The 23,314-nt window shown below is 36.3% G+C and overlaps 3 protein-coding genes across 9 annotated transcripts; 2 read left to right on the forward strand and 1 right to left on the reverse strand.

Annotated features, from left to right (window-relative positions):
* Positions 1,540-6,954, forward strand: LOC18781358. 3 transcript variants are annotated; one of them, XM_020553771.1, is made up of 5 exons: positions 1,540-1,799; positions 3,080-4,407; positions 5,222-5,394; positions 5,594-5,817; positions 5,979-6,954. In XM_020553771.1, the coding sequence occupies exons 2-5, from the start codon at positions 3,282-3,284 to the stop codon at positions 6,682-6,684; spliced, it is 2,229 nt and encodes a 742-aa protein (XP_020409360.1). In that variant the 5' UTR covers positions 1,540-1,799; positions 3,080-3,281; the 3' UTR covers positions 6,685-6,954. The 3 variants fall into 3 exon arrangements, with proteins under 3 accessions (XP_020409360.1, XP_020409356.1, XP_007213633.1); XM_020553767.1 differs by having other exon boundaries at positions 1,542-2,990; positions 5,183-5,394; XM_007213571.2 differs by having other exon boundaries at positions 1,542-1,799; positions 5,183-5,394.
* On the reverse strand, positions 7,434-12,305 carry LOC18780380 (mitochondrial outer membrane import complex protein METAXIN). 2 transcript variants are annotated; one of them, XM_020553781.1, is made up of 6 exons: positions 12,024-12,305; positions 10,986-11,320; positions 10,734-10,810; positions 10,504-10,564; positions 8,556-8,694; positions 7,434-7,960 (listed from the first exon to the last, which is right to left on the reverse strand). In XM_020553781.1, the coding sequence occupies exons 1-6, from the start codon at positions 12,163-12,165 to the stop codon at positions 7,788-7,790; spliced, it is 927 nt and encodes a 308-aa protein (XP_020409370.1). In that variant the 5' UTR covers positions 12,166-12,305; the 3' UTR covers positions 7,434-7,787. The 2 variants fall into 2 exon arrangements, with proteins under 2 accessions (XP_020409370.1, XP_007211653.1); XM_007211591.2 differs by having other exon boundaries at positions 8,541-8,694; positions 12,024-12,303.
* LOC18778442 (pumilio homolog 6, chloroplastic) lies at positions 13,519-22,177 on the forward strand. 4 transcript variants are annotated; one of them, XM_020555032.1, is made up of 10 exons: positions 13,519-13,850; positions 14,985-15,681; positions 15,970-17,276; positions 17,360-17,501; positions 17,591-17,698; positions 18,680-18,892; positions 19,000-19,110; positions 20,580-20,774; positions 21,003-21,174; positions 21,296-21,681. In XM_020555032.1, the coding sequence occupies exons 2-10, from the start codon at positions 15,046-15,048 to the stop codon at positions 21,346-21,348; spliced, it is 2,937 nt and encodes a 978-aa protein (XP_020410621.1). In that variant the 5' UTR covers positions 13,519-13,850; positions 14,985-15,045; the 3' UTR covers positions 21,349-21,681. The 4 variants fall into 4 exon arrangements, with proteins under 4 accessions (XP_020410621.1, XP_020410620.1, XP_007214552.1 ...); XM_020555031.1 differs by having other exon boundaries at positions 13,519-13,801; XM_007214490.2 differs by lacking the exon at positions 21,296-21,681 and adding an exon at positions 21,708-22,177 and having other exon boundaries at positions 13,535-13,801.

Here is a 23,314-nt window from a genome sequence, read left to right on the forward strand (position 1 = left end):
TGGCATCCCGGAGGCTTTGGTGGGACCAGCTCCCCCTTCTTTTTCTTTACAACGGACTTTCTTTTGCTTTTCAAAATTTCTTTATCCTATTTATCCGCCCAAAAAAAAAGTATTCTTGACACCACCGTTTATGAGAAACACAGCAGAAAGCGCCAGGTGTGCTAGAACCAGAGGACCACCATTTCTTTTGCTGAAGCTCCCACTATTGAATTTACTTTCAAGTTTCATCTAGTCCGTGAAACTGATCTGACGGTGAACAACCCACTTGAGTTTCAACATGGGCTTCAGCCTTCAGCTTGTGTGCAAGAGACAACTAGAAGACGTGCTCTTTTTTTTTTAAATAAGAGAAAAGTATAGAATCAGGGTGATTTTTAATTTTATTGTGAGCAATGCTAATTAAGCTCAAAAGATCTGATGTTCATACAACATTGGCTTTACAAGTGGAGAAATACTTATGTAAAACAGGGATAACACTGTTTTGTTATTTTCAACTAATCACAGCATGTCACACGTGATAACTTTTTCACATAATAATATATAATTAGTTGAGAATAACAAAATAGTGTTATTTTCATTTTATACAAACTTTTCTGCTATCAGTGGGCGTGGCCAGTGTGAATCAATTTCATCCCTAAATCGTAACCAAACCAATTAATCATTGAGCGGTACGTTTGACTTATAATGAGTGGATAAATCAAACCAACCCACTATTGAACGGTTTGTCAATTTAGGCCTAAGCTGAACACTATTTTATTATTTTTTACCCAAAAAAAAACAGTATTTTATTATTATTATTATTATTATTTTAGTGATTTAGTGCAATTAAAGTACAATTTTCTTACTTCTTATGAAGTTAAAATCATCACCTTAACATTCTCAACAATTGCAAGCACATAAAGCCACCACCATTATAATTTCCGAATCTCTAGCATCCTATCAACATTCAACATTCCATCAAAGTAATAAATTAACAGCACAATTATATATTAACGGTGAACGTGTGGAATGAAACACAATAGTAAATGGTCATAACCAATAAGAAAATGCCTAAGAACAAAAATAATAAAATTAACGTAGGTGGTTTGGTTTGTTTAGATTGTTACATATAAGCCAAATCAAATCAAACCAATCTAATTACGGTTTGATGATTCAATGAAATTGATTAAATTAGTTTAATTTGGCTGATTTGAACAGCTCGGCCGGCTTGATGCCCACATAGTTCACTCATTCAGAAATATTTGCATATGTTAATAGAAAATACTAAACTTACCACATTTATATACCCGCTTAATTTTCTCTATGTATCACAAAATGCATATATAGATTAGCATTGTACCTTTTCCCTTCATTTCCTTGTTTAACTGTGGCCTTTTCCTTTCATTTTGATTTCAGATCTGTAGGAGATTATAAGCTGGATGCGAAAATTAATATCTTAACTCTTAAGTACGAATATAAATCACCCACAAAAACAAAACTTTAACACAACAACTTGCTGCTTTGCCTTGTCAGCCCTCAGATGAGAAGTACAATAAAATTGAAGTGGCATTTACAGAAATATATGCAACATGGAGGGCAAAGTTATTGAGCTGTCATATTCTCTACCTATCGGCCCGCTGTTTCCCCCTTTATCTTTTTTGAGTCCTCCAACCTCGAACTTTAAGTTTTGTTTTTTTTATGTTTTTCTTCTCATTTGGCTTTTGACCGTTACTTTTTTCGCAACGTCTCTCTGCTTCTCTCTCTCTCTCTCTCTCTCTCAGTGATCAAAGCTCCTTCTCTTATTCCCGCCCGCAATTACCAAGGTATACTTCTCCACTGCAACCCAGTTTGTTCATTTGTATTATTTTCTTTCTGTTTGTTGTAAATTATTCGTTAGAACAATCAGCCAAAGCTGTGTTTTTTTTTTTTTTTTGAGTTTCTTGGGAAGCTGTTGTGCTTTCTTATTAGCATTTTCAGCACTAGATTTAATTTAATTTTTCAAACTATGAAATGGGTTTTCCTTTTTGAATTTCAATGTTCATGTAGGCTTGATTGGCCTTCATCCTGTTAAATAAACCATTTGAACTTTTCTGTTTCCCAATTTTTGAAATGGGTTCTCTGGCTTTTTGTTCATATGAGCTTTAGGTGAGCATTAAGTCACTTTAATACAAGCTCAAAAAATTAAATGGCTTCTCATGTTTGTTGTTAGTATTAATTTGGATCTCTTCAGAAAGCATTAATGATATAAATTTCTTTGATTTCCAAGATAGAGCTTCCTTTTTTCTTCTCTATTCATGAGTTTTAGTTATTTCCTATTTATTTTTGAAATCTCTGTTTGTCATATCTGCATAACAACATATTAAAATTAGTTTTCTTTTCAAAAAAGAAAGAGGAAGAAAGGGTTTCTTTTTATTTTCTCGCAAAAGTCTAAAACTTTGTTTTCCAGCTTCATATGAACAACTGAAATAACATTTCACAGAAGATTTTATTCAAACGTTTTGCTGTGCCCTCTCTCTCTCTCTCTCTCTCTCTCTCTCTCCCCCCCCCCCCCCCCCTTATTCCTTTTGCTGTGCCCTTCTCTTATTTTCTCTGAGTTTTTTTCCCTTTTCATTTTCCTCTATTTCTTGGTTTGAATTAATGTGACTGTCATCTCATCATAAAATTGTAAATTTTGGAAACCTTAACCTTTAAGTGTTGTCCCAGATAATTTTTTTCCTTCTTAAATTAGCAAAAAAAAAAAAAAACAAACTGAATACTATCCCATTATACACCAATAATGAAAGATAAACCTTTCTGTTCAGGATATGGTAGGAGGTTCTTTTGCAAGTTGTTTCCTAGCCCAGTTCTATGCTTTCTTCCCCAGCTTGACAAAAACTTAGTAGCTTAATAGGCCTTTGTAGCAATCAGGATTTTATATAGTCGTGTGGGGTTTTGACAGAATCTCATCTTCCTGATTGTGCAAGTTTGAGATGTTCTGAAACCTTCCTTGTGACTTGAATATAAAGAAAAGAAAAGTACTCAGACCTTTTCCAAGTGTTTTTAGTTCTATAGAAGAATTTAAATAATTGACAATGTAGTTATTTAAAATTTGATTTCTATGCAGATTATTTCCGGTTGGTTTTTCGTGCTTTGCACATGTGATTGTTCTTCATGTTGGAGTGAGGTCACTGAAGTCCTCTACTGATCAGCCTCAGGAAACCTTATGAATCTGGCGAGAAATACACAAGACTACCCTTGTGATTTTGGTTTTGATTCAAGCCTGAAAAATTCATAGGGTGAAAGGAGAAGGTAAGAGGAAACTAGAGATGGGATGCTCTACATCAAAGCTAGATGATGTGGAAGCAGTTCAACTTTGTAAAGATCGAAAGAGATTTATTAAACAGGCTCTTGAGCAAAGAACACGATTTGCCTCTGGACACATTGCCTATATCCAGTCCCTAAAAAGAGTTTCAGCTGCTCTTCGTGATTATGTCGAAGGAGATGAGCCTCGTGAGTTCTTGTTAGAGTCATTCATAACCCCACCTTTCACACCCATTAAGAAAACAAGTCCTGGTTTTATCTCACTTTCACCAAAATCCTTCACACCTACACCAATCCAATCTGAACCCCATTCATCTGTGAAAATATGTTATCTAAGATCAGGAGGGAACCCAGCAGTTTCAGTTGAAGAGAGGCCTCAATCACCAGAAACAGCCAGAGTTGAAACTTACTCTCCAATCCACCATTTTGGGATGGATGGGTTCTTTGGAATGCAATCTTCACCAATGAATTCTTCGTTCTTCTCTTATTCCCCTAACAATAGACCCAACATCCCTCCGCCTTCACCTCAAAATTCTCAATGGGATTTCTTTTGGAACCCATTTTCATCATTAGATTACTACGGTTATCCCACTCGAAGTAGTCTTGATCAGACAGTTATGGATGATGAGATTAGAGGTCTAAGGCAGGTCAGAGAAGAAGAAGGGATTCCTGACTTGGAAGAAGTTGAGACTGAACAGGAGGAATGTGAGAACGAGGCAAATGTAGCACAAGAAAAGGATAAAGTTGATCTAAACTGCAACAGAGAAGAAGTTATTATTGAAGATGTTAATGAGGAAGAGGAGGAGGAGGAGGAGGAAATGGATAGCGGAACTGAAATTGAGCATGATGCAAAAATACCATCGCATAGTAGTGTGAGTATAGAGGTGTCAAGATCTCAGAATACAAGACAAGTTGAAACTAGTAACCAAGCAACCGCTGTTGGTCACCGGGAAGCTAAGGAGGAAACGCCAGGCTTTACTGTTTATGTAGACCGAAGGCCAACAAGTATGGCAGAAGTTATCAAGGTTTTAGAAACTCAGTTCATGATTGTTTGCAATGCAGCCAATGAGGTCTCAGCATTGTTAGAGGCCGGTAGAGCAGAGTACTCGTCAACCTCCAACGAACTCACAGGTTTGCTTACTTCACTTTTTACTTCACCCATACTGTTATTTGTTCTTGTTATGCCCTTGGCATTTGTGCATAGTTTCCATCAGATGGATGTTTAGGCTTTGGTCATGATATGGCTGTGGAAAGCCGAAAAAAACATGCTTCCAAATGCCTCCAGGCACAAGGATAAGTATCCTCTGTACCAAATTGAACAAGTTGGTCTTCCGAATGAAGACCTGATGGAATCTCCAAATTGAGAGGATCCTAATCCTCTCCTTGCCTCTGACTGAAGTAGGGAAACCATAAATCATATGCATGTTCACAAAGTATGAGAAACTGTTGAGATTCACAAAACTCATAGGTTAACTAACAAAATGTATTGTTGTATGATATGAGGGGACATGTAGGAAACATGACAGCCAATTTATTCACTAGATAATAACATACTTTTGTCAATGATTTATTTAATTTTCAAGAAGCAAAAGTGGAAGACATTTCAGAATCTTGCAATCACAAAATCTTCCAAGACTTGTCCAATTAATTTTCAATAAATAAATGAGGGAAGCCTACTTTCACAAGGAGTATATATTGTGATTTTACAAACACAGCGATAACAGATTATATACAGATAATAAATAAAATATGCAGACAACAGATTAGATCTTGTCCTATCTGCTACCTTGTATGTCAATATGCAGTCCAGGGAGGTCAATGTTTCATCAAATCAATTCTTCATTTTGGTTTTCTTATTTTCTTTGAACTTTCAGGTTATTATATAGTAAGTACTTTGTTGTTGCAGCCATGAAAATGTTGAACCCAGTAGCTTTATTTCGCACAGCTTCTTCTCGCTCAGCCTCTTCCAGATATTTACTGAATTCTTCGAGCTCTAAAGATGAAGGCTATGAAAGCAGTAGTGACATCTCAGAGGAGGCCTGCATGTTTACAGGTAGTCACCAATCAACATTGGATAGATTATATGCTTGGGAGAAGAAACTCTATGAGGAAGTCAAGGTATAATTCTAAACTCTACCACATACTTTTTACATATTGCAAATAGCACCTGCTTGTGTTACAAAAATACTTGAACCGTCAAATGGAATTCTCTATGTTTTGTATGCATATGTTACAGTTCATGATATAAATATGTGTTGCCTTATGCTTAAACAAAAAGGAAAATACGAAAAATTGATCTGTGCATCACTACTTACAGTCTGGAGAAAAGGTTCGGATTGCATACGAAAAGAAATTGACGCATCTCAGGAACCAAGATGTAAAAGGTGATGACTATTCTGCATTAGAAAAAACAAGGGCAGCCATTAGAGATCTGCATACTCAGATGAAGGTTTCAATACATTCGGTTGAAGCTATTTCAAAGAGGATTGAGACCTTAAGGGATGAAGAATTGCAGCCTCAACTTTCAGAACTGGTACAAGGGTATGTCCCCTAGCTCTTTATCAACCGTAGCTAAAATATGTGCTTATCTTTTTTCCATGCATAGAATTAGCTTTGAAGCTGACTGCATGGCAGCATATGAGCTCACACCATGCTTTATGTATTTATCCCTCTGTATTAATTAATTAATTAATTAACTCCAGGTTAGCAAGGATGTGGAAAGTAATGGCAGAGTGTCATCGGTCACAGAAACGAAGCCTAGATGAAGCCAAGGTTTTACTAGCAGGCACGCCTTCAAAACTGGAAGCTAAGAGACACTCTTCCATTTCAATTACTGATCCAAACCGGCTAGCACGTTCAGCTGCCAATCTTGAGACAGAGCTGAGGAATTGGAGAGCTTATTTTGAGTCATGGATCGCTTCTCAACGATCCTATGTGCATGCCTTAACAGGGTGGCTGCTCCGTTGCATGAGGGCTGATCCTGATACATCAAAGTTGCCACTCTCTCCCCGTCGCTCAAATGGTGCTCTTCCAATATTTGGAATTTGCATCCAATGGTCAAGGTTTCTGGATGCCATACACGAGACACCGGTGCTGGATGGACTAGATTTTTTTGCAGCCGGTATGGGGTCCCTCTATGCACAACAGCTTAGAGAGGATTCACGCCATGTTAGGGTAGGTTCAAAGAGATTCGGAGCCGGAACACCAGATGAATTTAGTGGGGATATGAAAATTGTGGAGGTCGGTCAAGTTGAACAAGTAATGACTGCAGACAAAATGGCTGAGGTTGCTATAAGGGTACTTTGTGCTGGAATGTCAGTTACTATGAGCTCACTGACAGAGTTTTCTATTGCTTCTGCTGATGGATATGCCGAACTTGTGAATCAATGGGACAACGCCAAGGCTTAGAGCTGCAATGTAGTCTTCTGATGTTTATGGGGTAGTTTAGTGATTAATGGATGTCAATGTAATTATAAATTAATCTATTTTGAATATTAGCATAGAGTTGTTGCCACCTTATCCCTTTTAGCTAGTGCCTAAATCCTGATATAGCTGTGACTTCGCTAGAAGAGTAGAAAAAGAACATTAATTATAACATTTCGTCACAGGAAAGATAATCTGTACATGCCAGGGTTCGGATCTCTATTCATTGCTTTGGTAACAAAAGTTAGTCAATAACATGCTTGGTTTATAACCTCAGCAAAGTACTCAAAATATAAAGGATCAAACACCACCACCACCACTGAACTACAAATCCGCTAGTGCAATTCTTTTTTTCGTTTTCTAGGAACCTCCATGTGCGAGGAGTTGCAAGACCCTAGTTCATTTGGACACAAAATGAGGTTCCTAGTCAAATCAGCCACCGGCACCAGAAGTTAAAAACCCTAATGCAGGTGCTCAGACACGACTGGATAGACGTCAAGCAGATGAATATGACATAATGCTCTTCCAACCTAGCACAATGTCTTCTGTCAAAATACACCCACCTAATGCTTACCATTGTGCTTCCTTTTCAAGAAATCCCCATATCAACCAAGAACATCTATTGAATAAGAGCATTACAACCATAATCAATAATCAACTTCCAAGATTTGTGTATCAGGGCTATATTCCATGATCTCATTCAGAAAAATGAAGCCCAAGAGGCCCAAGACCTATAAGTATGAAGTTGCATCATGGTCCAACCCTTGAACAATTCAAATTGAACAAAATTTACGCACTGTCAACATTGTTTCAAAAGTCAAACATTGGAATCTTACAGGTTAGGAGAATATCTTTCAAGCCCCCAAGTCTCGTTTCTAACTCGATCTTTCCAATAAATCATATCATGTATTTATAAAGGTGCTTATTTTCCAAAATTTCCAACCATATCATACTACAAAAATGAAAGAACAGGATTATAGAAAAAATCTTCCTCATCAGGCTGCTAACCCTGGCTGGTTTTCGTGCAAAAAAATGCTGCTGTTGAGAATATAACTCAGAAAGATAAACCTTTTTTTTTTCCTAATCATTTACTCATATCCTTCATCATCAAGCTCAATTTCAGCATCATCTGCTCGGGCCATGAGAGTGACGAAAAGTACAACTGAAACCAGCTGTGCTACCAAAAAATATTTGGACCTTCTCTGAAAACTTTTCTCCTCTTTTGTTTTTTCCCTTTTGGGTTTGCTCTTGGGCTTAGAACCTGAAAAATAAAATAAGCATAAGAAAATTGCATTTCAGGATAATTAAGTTTCTACTGATATAAGAATATCACATATAGGACTAAAATAATTAAAAAAAATTCAATCACATAAACTTCATATACACAAAAGGTCAAATTATATATTACTTGATCTTTAGCCCCTGAAGAACTACAATTTACCTTTCGTGACCTATCTATATTTTAGATGATATATATCACCCATGTACGGGGTTAGTAAGCTCTAACATTAGTGATGCAAGAAAGAGGAATTTGGTCTCACATGATCTCAGATTGCAAACTGCAGCTTCCAGTTAAAGAGAGGCCTAATTGGAATCTCATTCGTGTTTTATACACTCAAAACTAAAATACTACTTTTCTGAAAGCAAAAACAGGGTGTTGAAAAACTGCTAGTGTGCAAGCCAAGTCTAATCCCAAATTTTCCAGGATACGAAATGATTCCACTCAAGAAACAAAAATAGAGGAAATTGATCTGGTTTGGTAAAAGCAAGAAATCCAACACATTATACCGTCCAAAGGAATAAATACAGATATACAAGTCTTGAATATGAAAGTATCTCACTCCAATTTGAAGGACCTCTTCTAGGAGCTGCTGATGAAGGGTAGTTTGGGACTGAAGATGAAGAACCTGCATCCACGAACTCTGTCTTAAGCCTATCAACATACCTAACAAGGTTTTCATGTTCTAAAAGCTTGCTCCGCAGCACTGATGTTTCCTAACAGCACAAAATTTCAAGAAGCAGGGTTAACAAAACTCCTTAAACTAAAAAGATTCGACAAAATCTGGTATACAACTTGGTGTAGCACATAGGCCAAGTTCATTCAGTAAAAACTAATATATTTAAGAATAATATTAAAAACAAGTTTGGATTCATCTCTGCAATATTGCAATATTGCAAGATCAAATTTCATTTAACTCATGATTATCAAAATAAGCAATCACGCAAGATGACAAAACAAAATCAGGAACCAACTCCAACTAAAATCATGTACATAATCTCACATCTAAAAGGCGATCCAATGTCACATAGAAAACAGGCTAAAGCATGAATAAAGTGAGGAGGAAAGCATTAAAGCAGGGAAATAAAAGAAAACAAAATATTACTACCAGTATGCCTTCATAGCATTTCCGTGTGTTATAATTAACATAGCACAGTAGCAATTGATGTAATTTTAAACTTGATATTTTGTACACTGCAATATGTTGCAAATAGTAGGAATGCTATAATTACTTACTCAAAGTGCCAACACATTGTTTAAGTGTTAAGGCAACATAATAAAAGGGCATGATACTTGAAAAACTAGGTGCTTAGAGTAACTATATAATATCCGGATCGAAAAAAATAAAAAGTAACTATATAACGATATCAGTAAATCTGAAAGGGGAAGGGAGAATGGAAAGCATAATTCCAGTTGAGAGATGAACAATGAAGCTATAAATCAAGCACCGGGAAACTAAAATGAAAAGCTGCAAACTTGATTCCTACACTTTGCTAACTAAAAAGTTCAATCATGGGGCCAAAATATGTGCACAAAACACTAACATCCGAGTGCGAGTTCAGAACCAGTATCATCTTTCTTTAGTTTAAATTTGCTATTTAGTTCATGCGGTTGGATTTTGTCAACAAGAACTGTGTCATTTATACACTGTAGCACATTTTTCTAAGCTCAAAATGTTCAGTCAGAGTTCCAGACAAGATACAAAAGGGTATATGTATAAAGCCAATTTTCCCGTTTTGCTTGTTGACGGTTCAACTTGAACCCAAGCCTTTTAGACAAAAATCTTAATCTCACTGGCCCAAGAAAAATAAATCAATATTTTGAGGTAGAAGCATAAAAGATACCGGTAAACAAAGTTTCACAAAACGTAAAGCAGAAGAATTCTGTTTCCCAGTGTATTATACATATTTTATTAACAGTCCCAACGAAAAAAGTAGCTTATAAAATAAATACATGTACAGTATGTTTATTCTTTGTATTGCAAGTCACAATCCAGAAACCATTAGCAAAAAGAGATAATAGAAGTCCTGTTTCCAATCTATCAACATGCTCCGATTGTTGTTTGAAAAAAATTGATCTTTAGCTTTATCAATTGTTTTTTGAAATGATCTGGCTCTATCATAAAATTCACTTTCTATGGAAGTATAAATGTCTTAAAATTTAAACAACACTAATGAGTTAGAAGCATTAGAATTTACACAACGTTTCTGTTCAAAAGAGTTTAAAAGCTTAAAATAATTACTAAGCTCATATAGAAAACGGTGCAAATCATAATTTCCAAGGTCATGAAATGATGCAGAATTAAACATGGCATGCATCTTATTTACTTTTATTTCCCATTCAAGCAATTAATACTCTGAGTTTATGTGGATTACTCATCCACACGGAAAGCTCCAAATTCTAGCCAGAAACTGAACTTCTTACAAGATTCAAACTATTTAATTGATAAAGTTTAATGTAAATGGTTCTTAACTGCTAATATAAACTTCTCCTCTCTTTGTCTGCAAATAAATAAAATGACTTACTGGTAATGCTTGAAGAGTGATAAGTGCCTGCCCAAGAAAGAGTGCATCCAAACTTGATGGCCTGCACAAAAGGAACGATGCAGGTGGATACACAATCAGCAGGTGAGTATTAATTGTTACGTTGCATGTAAAAGGATATTAAAACAAAAGAAAGAAAGTTGAGCAATAACAAGAAGTTCTAAGGACTTCATTATAAAAGGAAATGGAGTATTGATGCGATAGAAAAGCACCTGTTTTCAAATAAAAAGTTCTGTTCCTCCAACCTACTTGACAGGGCTCCAAATGCAAGGCTGGCTCTCTTGTATGTCTGTCCATCAATTTTTCAGATCAATAAAAATATTGTTTCAATAATATACATAACAATGAACAAAAAAAAACATATAAAATAACTGCTAGGAGAGAGAGAGAGAGAGAGAGAGAGAGAGAGAGAGAATTTATTACTTAACACAAAGTAGTAGGATAAGGAAAAAAAAAAAAAAAACCTGTTCTTCTATTTTCTCAGAATTGTCTTTGGTAATCCCAAGTTCCTGCTTTACTTTGTGCAGTTGCTTTAAGAATAGAATCTTTCCAATTGGCCATGGGAGATCAGAATAATATATCGTTTCAGCAGAACTACCATCTGTTCCCAACCAGAGTTCATACTTGATTGCATCAGCAAGCCAGGAGCTAATCATTGCCTTTGTAGATATCCATTCTGGAACTGAGTGAAGTTCAGTGTCCAAATCAGCAATGCGATCTTCTTTCAGTCTTTCGATAATGCCACCCTTCTCATTATTATAAGTCACGTACTCACCAGATTCAATATAAGGGATTTTATCTAAAACAAATGCCACAGTCAATATCATCACTTTTGTCTACTTGTAAGATGTGTGCACACACTCACACTGTACTCAAATGTAAATGAAAAATTAAATTTGTAACTTTTATTGCTACAACAACAGAGCTTAATCCTATAAATAAACTCATTATTATACAAATTCAAATATAATAAGCAGGTGCAAAAAGCATACTGCCTATTCTGATCAAGGCTCCTGCACAGACGTGGAAACAACGCCTCTAGGAACCCTTGTCCTATAAAATTAGATCTGCCTAAATATACAAAGAAACCCATTTAAACTGATACCAAACCCACAAAATCCTCTTCTTTTTTTTCAGCAACAAACATCCCAACCGTACTGCTAATGCATAACAGACACCATCCACAAAACCAAGATATAAGCTCAATTCCCAATAATTTATAAGAAATTTGAATGAAAAACTTCAAATTAGTAGCAGATGGGAATTAGGAACTTCACATCCAAGAAACAGCAAAAAAAAACCCATATATTATGGAATAATCAACCCAATGCATAAAATCAGTCCGCAAAAAACCTCAATGCATAAAACAAACAAGAAACAAATGTCCAATAAGACCTCCTGGAAAAATCTGACCACCAAAATGCCAAACCCTACTAAAACCCAACCATAAAATTCTCAGAAAACGAAAGATAAACAGGAAGATGCAGAGAAAGCGTTGATACCAGAGTCAGGGTAGGTAAGATTGTAAGCCAAGTGAAAGGGAACATTAGCAAACTTGAGGTAGAAGAAGACCGGCAAGCATGAAGGGCAAGCAGTAGGCAAGCCAAAACAGGGCTTCCTCACCACGAGAGTGTACTCTTCCATAAAACCTACGAAACCCACTTAGGGCGTTGCCTTTCTGAGCTCAAATCCACAAGCAAAGTAGGGTTTTTTCCTCGATGGGGGTGTTGCACAAAGAGACAGGGACGCAGACGCAGGGGGTTTTTCTTGGGGGTTTTGGAAATTGGGTCTTTGTTAGCCTTTGTTTCACAAATGGGTCATGGAATCTAAAACGGGTCGGATCCGATCCCAAATTAAAATGGGTCAAGGCCCAATGGCCTGAATTATTATTATTTTTGTTAAATATTTTGTTTAGCAGAAATAAACGGCGAGCTTGACGACAAAGGACCAATCAGGTGAATGTAGGCACGTTTATCGCTCATATACAAAGTTTGTCAAACTCATGCAGTATACAATTATACTCTGTACCCCATTCTAATTTCTAATTCTTTGTATTTTAAATATAATTAAGATAATATATATATATATTTCTTGATTAGATAACTTAATACGTTTCAAATTAACACACGAATATATTCATATAAGAAGTAGCGTCCACGGAACAATTCTTTTTATGTTCAAAATCTTCACACAAATGTTGCTTGCAAAATAAAAATGATGTATCATATGTGTTTTCAATTGGAGAGTATTCCAATTATAATTATAATAATAATAAAAAGATTAAAGATTTTATTCAAATTCTTCAAACACCTAATACACATTTATTAGATCCAAAAAAAACACATAATGCACGTTTTTAGAGTAAATAAGATTAATAACGATATCACTTACAAAGTATGTATCATACCCTAATTTTCATAATTGATATGATGTTTTTTTTGTTCAAACCCTCGATGTTTAGTTCTCTATTGAATTATTAATTCAATGCATACCCTTAATCCTAAAACAACGTCATTGTGGACACAAGAACATTATGAACACACAAGAATCAGCATCTCACTATGATAGTTAAATACAATAGTATAATAATCATGTAGACTTTATCTTCTTTTGTACATCACCAATTATGCAAGATCTTCATTAAAAAAATGGAAGATACCATTTCCTTTTTCTGCTTACATACACAAGGTAGCATATGCAAAAGCAACATGCTATTTAGCACACATTCTTGTTTGTCCATTTTGATTTGCCATTAAAGTCAACCAAACCCAAAGGGTCATATTCCCAATAATAGTAGTGTTTTTACTTTTATTTATTATTTTTATACAAGCGATAATAAGAGGGGGATTCGAATACGAACTTGAGTGGAAAGTGAAAAACACATTCACTTACACTAACTTGGCTAAGCTCATGTTTGTAGTAGTGTTTTTACTTTATTCACCTGGAGTTTGGGTTTTGCTCTCCTTCCCGTTAAAATCGAAATTAAGAGATGAAAAAATAAAATAAAAAACCCGAAAAGGAAGCAAATTTTAAAAAAGAATTTGAAGTGAAACAGAGCAAGAACCTTATCTGGACTGGAATTAGCGCTTTTTCTTCGGTTTAAAGAAACAGAGCTTTAAATAGCAAATACCCGCTGAATTGAGCCAAATACATCATTTTTAGTAGACCCACAGACGGGCCATCACATCCCTCTCTCTCTCTCTCTCTCTCTCTCTCTCTCTCTCCGAAGAGAATCTAGGGTTTGTTTTGAACAGTGAATCTTTTGCATCAGCTGGTGGTGGTAAGGGAATCTATAACGTTTTACTCAAACTTTGCTGTGACAAGAAAAGGTCCACCTAGGGTTCCCAAAACTCAAACTGTCTTTGTTTCTTTATCTCTCTGTGTTGCTCCTGTCGTTTCCAATACTTTGGTACTCTGTTCTGACCGTTTTGCTGTATTTGAACGCTTGAATTCTACTGGGTTTCTTTCCCTTTCCATTTCTATGTGTTTGACTGGTTGCTGCTGATAAAGTTTGTGCTTTTCATGGTTTTGGCTGTGTAGTATGCTGGGGCTTGCTGTTGTTGATGATAATATTTCTGTCTGCCTCTGATTATCCATGTTTTTTATTGGCTTTTTTTCTTGCATTTCGATTGGTTGGATAGAAATTTGGGGGAAGGGAAAGAGAGAGTTTTGAGTTTTATTATTATGTTGTTTTGGGTTCTTCTCAAAACTCAGGAACTCGTATTAGTTACGTCTGAAATGAAGTCTCTCTTTAGAGCTTCCTAAAGAGGCTGTTTTTGCTTTTCTTAACTTTTTTATCGTCAAAGGGTTAATTTTTCATGTTATCTGCTGGTCTAAGCTCTCACTTGTATTGCAATGAAGTTTCATTTTTTTTTTTTCTTTTTGCTGATAATTGGAAGTGAATGATAAGATTAAAAAAAACCACTTAATAAGAATTGTTATTAATTCTGCAATTTGGATAATACTAATGAATCTTGCCTTTTTTTTTTTTTTTTTTTTTTTTTTTTTTGGAATTTCCTCTTTTTAAAGCTGTTATGACGCCCATGTATCAATTCCTTTTCAGCATATAGTGCATTTATCTTGTACGATTTGAGAAAAGTTAGATACGAAGACCAATTATAAGTTTGAGAAATTTCTAATTCCTCTGCTTTCTTAGGACTAAATATTTTCTTTGAACATTTTAAGTTCACGTGTTTCAGAAGGAAAAAAAAGGTTATAAAATGAAAATGTACTTCTTGGCATGAAAGTACTAAGTGTTCTCAGTTTAAGGAGAAATGTTAGTAAGTTTTTCTACTAATCATATGCTGTTGAAGTACTAGGGCGCCTTCTCTCATTTCTAGGTCTTTCTATTAGCTATAGTTTATACTTAATGTCTTACTATATTTGATCTTTACTTCGTATATTTTCTTGCTATAGTCCCCCACATATTGCCTTTAATGCCCTGCATATCTTGGCTTTCTCAGGTTCCATGTGAGGTTTCTTATACTATCATAGTAAAAAGAGGGCATATTATATTTTGTTAGCATGGCGACAGAAAGTCCAATTAGAATGTCCGAAACTAGTGGAAAATGGGCTTCCCATAAGAAGGCTGCAAAAATTACACCATCCTCTGCTAATATGGCAGCAGAGGAGTTGAAATTGCTTCTGAGGGGCCATAGGCTTCATAGCAGCGAAAAGGATGCTTCCCCTAATCGAAGTGGAAGTGCACCCCCAACCATGGAGGGTTCGTTTTTATCCATTGATAACCTTCTATCCCAGCAGCACTCTAGCACGACTGGAAGCCTGGCAAGTCTAAGTAGTGTTATTGAAAGGTGTGAATCTGAGGAACAATTACTTGCTGATCCAGCTTATTTGGCATATTACTGTGCCAATGTCAATCTTAATCCTAGACTTCCTCCTCCACTTATCTCGTGGGAGAATAGACGCCTGGTACGCCATATTGGTAGTTTCAGCCAGAATTGGGGACCTGTAGATGACAGTGGTAATGCTCCTTTGCATGTGTCTCAGGGATCACTTCCTACACACAAGGAAGAATCTGAGGATGATCAGTCACCGAAACAGGTTTCTAGTGATTGGGTAGATCAGACAAGCCAAATTTGGTCCGAAGAGGATGCAGCTTCATTGGTAGGCCAACACAAAAATGCGGGTGATTTAATACAGGTTAAAAATTGATACCTTGAAATTTTATTTACCAAGGTGCATATGTTCCTATTTTTAGTTACCTTGAGAATTTCATTTAATATAATTTTTCTAGTTAGGTTGTCAAGTTTTGAATCATTTTCACTTATTGACAAATTAAATAATTGTTTTATCATACTGTGAATTCCAAAGAATATTACTGCTAGCAAAACACTGGAGTTGATGTGGAATAAGTAATGACTGATTGCTTTTAGCTTGCTTTCATTACAATGTCATGGTTGTAAATACAAAACCATCTTTTATTTCCAGGAAGATTTTGGTGGCTCTCCACAACCTGTATATAATCACTCTCGTACCTTAGGCAATGAAATACCTGAGGAATTCATTGATCAAAGACCTGTTTCCAGTTCCTTGCATGATCCCCCTATTAATGTGACAGCTGCCATTAGGACCACCATGGTTGCAACTTCTGCAGATAATACAGTACTTTCACTAAATGATGATTCCTCACCAGCCCCTATTGCAAGTTCTTCATCTCTTGATTTTACCAGGACTACAGGGATTAATGATGCTGGTGTTGCAGTTATTGAATCTGAAATGAAGGCTCTTAATATATCTAACATGCTCGAGAATAAAAAAAATCAAGAACAATGGCAGCGCAGCTACCAGAATCATTTCCCGCAACACCAGATACACCAACAACAAAACAGTTTATCTCAACTTCAAAGTGGCAAGTCTCAAATAGCTTCCCAAGGAGCATACATTGGCATGGATCAGTATCTCCATAGCACCACCAAGTTTGCAGCGGATGTACAGCCATTACTCCAGACATCTGGGTTCACACCTCCACTATATGCAACTGCAGCAGCCTACATGAGTTCAGCTAATCCATATTATTCAAATTTTCAGGCACCGGGCGTTTTTCCTCCACAATATGTAGGTGGATATGCTTTAAACCCCACTGGCTTTCCTCCGTATATTGGTGGATACCATCCTCCAGGTGCTGTTCCTGTTGTTGTTGATGGAACTGTTGGTCCAAGCTTTAATGCTCAAACATCTGGGGTTGCAACTGGTGGCAGCATTTCACCTGGTGCTGATATGCAACATTTAAGTAAGTTCTATGGGCAACTTGGCTTTCCACTGCAAACTTCTTTTTCCGATCCTATGTACATGCAGTACCATCAACAGCCTTTTGTGGAGTCATATGGTGTTTCTAGCCAATTTGATTCATTGGCATCTAGAGGTGGCCTTGACTCAAAGAAAGTGTCCAATCATGCTACTTATTTGGATGACCACAAAATCCAACAACAGAGAAATGGAAGCCTGGGGAATTTGAACCCACAAAGAGGAGGGCCAGTGAGTCCCAACTATTTTGGAAGTGCACCAAATGTTGGTATTTTGATGCAGTATCCAACCTCACCCCTTAGTGGTCCAGTGTTGCCAGTATCCCCCATAAGTTCAGGTAGAAATACTGGCTTGTATTCCGGATGGCCAGGGCAAAGAGGCTTTGATAGTTTTGACGACCCCAAGATTTATAATTTCCTTGAAGAGTTGAAATCTGGAAAAGGCCGCAAATTTGAGCTGTCTGACATCACAGGACATATTGTTGAATTCAGGTAAGTTCATTTTGTGCTCAAATTTTGATTTCTTTAATAATTTTTTTTAAACAAGTAAGTCATCATGAATTTTTCAACTCCAGTGCTGATCAACATGGGAGTCGATTTATTCAGCAGAAGTTGGAAAACTGTAGTGCTGAAGAGAAGGCTTCTGTATTCAAAGAAGTTCTCCCACATGCTTCTAAACTAATGACTGATGTTTTCGGTAACTATGTGATTCAGAAGGTACGTTTCTATTTTTTCTTATCTATATGCAGTTAAAGAAATGTCATGGTTCATGCCATTTTATTAATTTGCATTTCCTTTCTTTTCAGTTTTTTGAGTATGGAAGCTCTCAGCAGAGGAAGGAACTTGCCAAGCAACTTTCAGGTCAAATTCTGCCTTTAAGTTTGCAGATGTATGGCTGTCGTGTAATCCAAAAGGTATGTGAGTGTGATAAGTGTTGCTAAAATATGTGTGGCTTATTAACTTCATGTTGCAGATTTATGTTTTTATGATTTGCAATTCTATAACACGACTCAGCTTTTCCTTTTTTTGGGTGTAGATAGTCGAGAACAGTTTTAGAGGGGTCTTATGATTGAATTGATTGATATCTTAGCTTGAGTTGTCTTGAAGTTTTGCTAAATTTTATCTTCATTTTTTTTTAGTAGTGTACCTCATTCATATATATTTGAAGGCGCTGAAGAGGTCTTCGATATTAAGTGCTATTACTAGTGATGTTTAGAAGTAAACAACTGAATGCAGGTCCATGTGGCGGTAATTTATTAGGTTCCTGTAATTTGTAAATCTACATTTTCTTGGGTAAAACACAATTTTGGCCACTGTGTTTAGGCCTGAAAACACATTTGGTTACTGTATTTCATTCTGTTAGCAATTTAAGTCCAGCTTTTAACTTCTGTGAACTAAACTAAAATAATTCTGTTTAAAATTAAAAAATAAGATTAAAATATAAAAGAACCTTGGAAAAATTAAAACAATAAAACCCAGTATCCCTGCCCTATATACCTCCCACCATCCCTGCCACTCCAACCCACCAAGCTCTCTCTCGAATTGATCCTCCCTCTTGCTCGAATAGATCCTCCCTCCCCCCTCACCAGCCACCACCCCAACCTCAGTGCAACCCCCATCTTCTGCACCCAACCCTACCCTCATACTAATCTTTAATAGCCACCCTCTAATTCATAATAAACTGATGGGTTTGTTTGTTTTCAAGACTGAAACTTTGTTATTATCTGATTATATGGGCTTGACTGGAAAATGAGATCTCTAACAAGCTGCCAACAATATTTGCATAATGTAATTGGAACTGGAAGCAAGCTGCATAACATAATTGCCTTTCTAGCATAATGTTCTTTCTTGTCCCAATTGTAATGCTTATATATATACTATTTTTGTGGGTGCAGGCACTTGAGGTTATTGAGATTGAACAGAAAGTACAGCTTGTACATGAACTGGATGGACATGTTATGAGATGTGTTCGTGATCAAAATGGAAACCATGTCATACAAAAGTGCATTGAGAGCATTCCGACAGAAAAAATTGGGTTTATAATATCTGCTTTCCATGGTCAAGTTGCAACACTTTCAATGCACCCTTATGGTTGTCGTGTTATACAGGTATACTAAACTTGAGGGGTTTTGGCACTTCTCTTCCCCCCTTTAATGTTCTTCTTTTGGTTATCACACAAAGAATGAACTTGTTTCCTGTGTTTGGTTCATTGTAGAGAGTTCTGGAGCATTGTACAGATGAGCTGCAATGCCAGTTTATAGTTGATGAGATCTTGGAGTCTGTTTGTGCTCTTGCCCAGGACCAGTATGGCAATTATGTAACCCAGGTTTGTATTTGGCTCTGTACTATAATTACTATCTAATTATGACTTAGTCTGTCTCTGATGAGTTAAGGTGCCTTTCTAAAGATATTATTTATGCATAACGGCAACCCAGTCGACTTCTTGGTGGTAATTCTTAATATAGAGCTAGCACAGTCGCATGTTTATCATGAGAATTTTCGTTCTCATATAGGAAGAGGATAGCCATACATTGGCAGTTATAGAATCCTTAATCGTTTCAGTAAGACTCCTGTTCAAATCTCTTTTCAGCTTCTGCCTAAAGATTATAGTTTATTTGTTAGGTCTTAGGTTCAAAATTTAACAGAATGACCAAGTATATTGCTGAGTAAGCAATGAGATAGTACACTACGCTATGCAAATAATTGTTTGGGTAACTTTTTTGACAGAGGCTTTAGTTTGTGAAGAAAGAGGCTTCCAATAGTAAGAATAATTCAGATGGTCTAAATATTTTGAAAAGGAATGCCTACTCCAGAAGTTGAGTAGTCCACAGGAGTGGGCTTGTGGCTAAGGGTGTAAATGAGCCAAGCTTGAACAAGATGAAAGAAGAATCGAGCTCGGGCTGTATCAAACTAATTTACAGTAATAAGTTGGCCCGCTTATATAACAAGATCTTCAAGCTGGGAAAGATTAATGATAAATAGTGAATAAAAATATAGATATTTTTTTTAGAAGAAAAATAAAAATATAGGTATAAACATAATAATTAAGATTTAACAGCAAGGACATTGGTCTTTAATATTTTTAAAAAATACATTCTTCAACATTAACTTTAAAAGTAGAAGCACAACATGGTACTATAAGAACAAGACATAGCCCATATAAGCATCAAAGAAAAGAAAATAAACAAAATGCTTTGATTTTGATAGAATTGCTTTGTAATCATCATTCAAAAGATCCTTCATTCCAAGTAAACTTCTTATAAACAAGATGTTCATGAGCTTTATGCGCCAAGGCTTGGCTTGCTTTTATTACAAGCTGAGTTCAGATGACCCAAACTCGATATGAACTCAAGTTGTATAGAGCCGATTTACAGCTGTACTTGCTGCTCAGTGTCTGAGTCTACTCCAGAAATTGCCTGCCACACATGCATACTTACACTGTTACACACAAGTTTCTATGTGAAATGACAACAGGAGAGCTGTTGAAGTGCTCTCTCTCTCTCTCTCTCTCTCTCTCTCTCTCTCTCTCTCTCTCTCTCTCTCGTGCCTATTTGGTTCCTCAAAACTCTCTATGTATGCATGTATATGTGTAGGCTTTTTTCTCCCCAAATAGCTGAAAGTTGAGACAGTTATATTGCAAATATGAAATATCCTTTGCTCTAATGTGCAATACTTATTGCCAACTAAACTTCTGGATGTACTTTATGCTTCCAACTGCATATATGTTTTATTTATCTTTCAAGCGATTGATCTGTGTCAATTGTTGGGCTAATGAATGTTTTTGATGGTTGACAGCATGTATTAGAGAGGGGAAAACCTCATGAAAGAAGCCAAATTATAAGCAAGTTGTCAGGTCATATTGTACAGCTGAGCCAACACAAGTTTGCTTCAAATGTTGTTGAGAAATGCTTGGAGTATGGTGGTGCTGCAGAACGGGAACGGTTAGTTAGGGAGATTGTTGGGCACAATGAAGGAAATGAGAATTTGTTGGTATGAATAATTTCTCTTGATCCTTCAGTCCCAGTCCTATAAGAACAATCCTTCAGTTATATTCTGTATGTTTCATGCGCTGGTGCACACACTCGCACACACTTATATATGTCAGTTGTAGTTTTAAGAGCGGTACAAGTAATTGGATTTTCAGGTCAGTTGCATATTTTGTGTTGCATTTGGAGCTTCCAATGTTCTTTCTTTACCTTCATGTTTGATTTGTCTTAGGTAATGATGAAGGACCAATTTGCAAATTATGTGATCCAGAAGGCTCTTGAAATCTGTACTGATAGTCAGCGGGTGATATTAATTAATCGTATAAGGGCTCATACTCATGCATTGAAGAAGTACACTTATGGGAAACACATTGTGTCTCGGTTTGAGCAGCTTTTTGGAGAAGGTGTGTATTCTTAAACTTTAAACCACTCTTGCTTTATTAATGCTGCATGGATTTAAATAGGGAGCATGCATGTTGAACACTACATTAACTTGAAGAGGTAGTGGAAATGACTGAAATGCAGTTGAAGTAGCCTCAACTGCATTTGAAATTTCCTTCTTTTTTTCAGTTCATTGACTAGGAAAATCCACTCAGCCTGAGTTGCATACTACCTTCCGGATGCAAGCATCTATGTTTAATCTGCGTGTACGGTTAAATGTATGGCATAATAATCTTTGATGATGAGTGTCCACTGTACTGCCCCCCCTGGCGACTTTGCTAGTTTTGTTTTTGTTTTTGTTTTTTGCTTTTGGTCGTGCTTTGTAACTATTCTCTAAACATCTTTACTTGGTGATCCGGAATAATAAATGACACAGAAATAAATTTTTGAGCATCTCCTAGTGGTATACAGGGTCAAACTTAGCAGAGACTTCATTTGAAAGTATTTTCGTGTTTCTGTCTTTTGACTGTACGGTTTGTTTTTCTTTGGCCTACAGAAAATCAATCAGGATCGTGATGCCAACAAATGGAATTAAACAAGAATTTACCTTCAGTGAATCTGTGGTTTGTCAAAGCATGCAGGTAATGTGCATCCCCCTGGCAATTGAAGAGAATGGCATGAGATTGTGGCCGTGCCGCCTCAGTATGTGCGAAGTTGTCATGTGCAATTCGATAAGAGAGGGTTGATGTGGGCCGGGTTGATAGTTGCAAGTAAATATCTGTTTATCGTCGAGCAATATATACTTAAATACTTTTAGGATGATTTGATTGCAATACAACTCAATTGGATGGAGTAATTGGTAGGAAAACCTTGGTGCTGTAAATTTATGTAGCACATTATTCAGATGTGTGGCTTTCATGATAAGTTGTAGGCCTTGATCTTTTTTCTTTTTCTTGGTTTCAGATTTCAGTAGGCCTTGATCTTTATGACCATATAAAAATTAGCACAATATCCTGTTCATTTCTAGAGTCATGATCTTTGAAGCACTTACGAGTGCGAACTTTTTGGGTCAAATATGTTTTGTACGCCTGTGGATTGGGGTCTGACAATTTGCATCAAGTCTTTCAAAAATTGACTATACTCTAAACCCTAAAACCCTTTTGATGATTGACCCAAAAAAATAAAAAATAAAAAACCACTTTTGATGTAGCATTCAGTGTGACTCTTCTATTTTTGGCGTACATGAAGGGTAAATTGGTGTTTTAGACAACAAATAAACATCTTTTCTAAATTGAAACCCAAGCATCATTGTGGTGACAGTTTGTAACCTCATGGTTATTTTCATCAATTTTTAGAAGATGACTAACAAATTGTTTAGCAATAATTCTCTATTGAGATTTGTGAGGCTACTTTAGCAATAATAATTTGGTTCATATGGAAAAAAAAAACAAACAAACAAAACAAACAGAGAATAAGGAAAACCCCTTGAAGTAAATGTCAATACATTTCTGAGTATGCGATCTTGGCTGTATGATAGCTGAGACGCTGCTAACACATTCTGAACGCCTTATTTTGGGGCAACTTTATGCATGCCATTGTGAGGTGACATGCTGCTACAAAATTTTGTGTTCCTTTAGCCCCAAAATCCAAAACGATGTATTGAAAAGGCTCCCAGGCTCCTCTTGCGAGTGAATATTGATATAAATAAGGGAAAAAGTGTGCATGGTTTCATGAGTTAAGTGCTTGTTCAAGGCAAATATTAATCTTTTATAGGTCAGTTGGGTTGGGTGTCCCTTACTCCGCTAACCAATCTTTTTTTTAATCTCGTTTTTTGTAGGTGAGTTGGGTGTCCATCTTTACAAGTTCAAATGCAATTTTACTTGCATGGCAGAATACCGTGTATACTGTCAAGTGAAAGCATAACACGTGTTACAAAATCTAACCCATAAATACAAACTTGTGACATATGTTAGTGCTTCTCACTCATCTTGCTAGTATGAGAAATCTCAACTCTAGTTTTTCTCATTTTTTGTTCTGGTTTTGGGATTGGATCTATGCTTTCCATCCAAGTCAAAAGCCTACCATGTTAGGAGATGATCTTGTAATGTTTTTGCAAGTATTGATGATTGACGGAATTCTTCTTATTGTATAAATAATGCATAA

Source organism: Prunus persica, chromosome G1, assembly GCF_000346465.2.
Source record: "Prunus persica cultivar Lovell chromosome G1, Prunus_persica_NCBIv2, whole genome shotgun sequence".
NCBI classification, from domain to species: Eukaryota; Viridiplantae; Streptophyta; class Magnoliopsida; order Rosales; family Rosaceae; genus Prunus; species Prunus persica.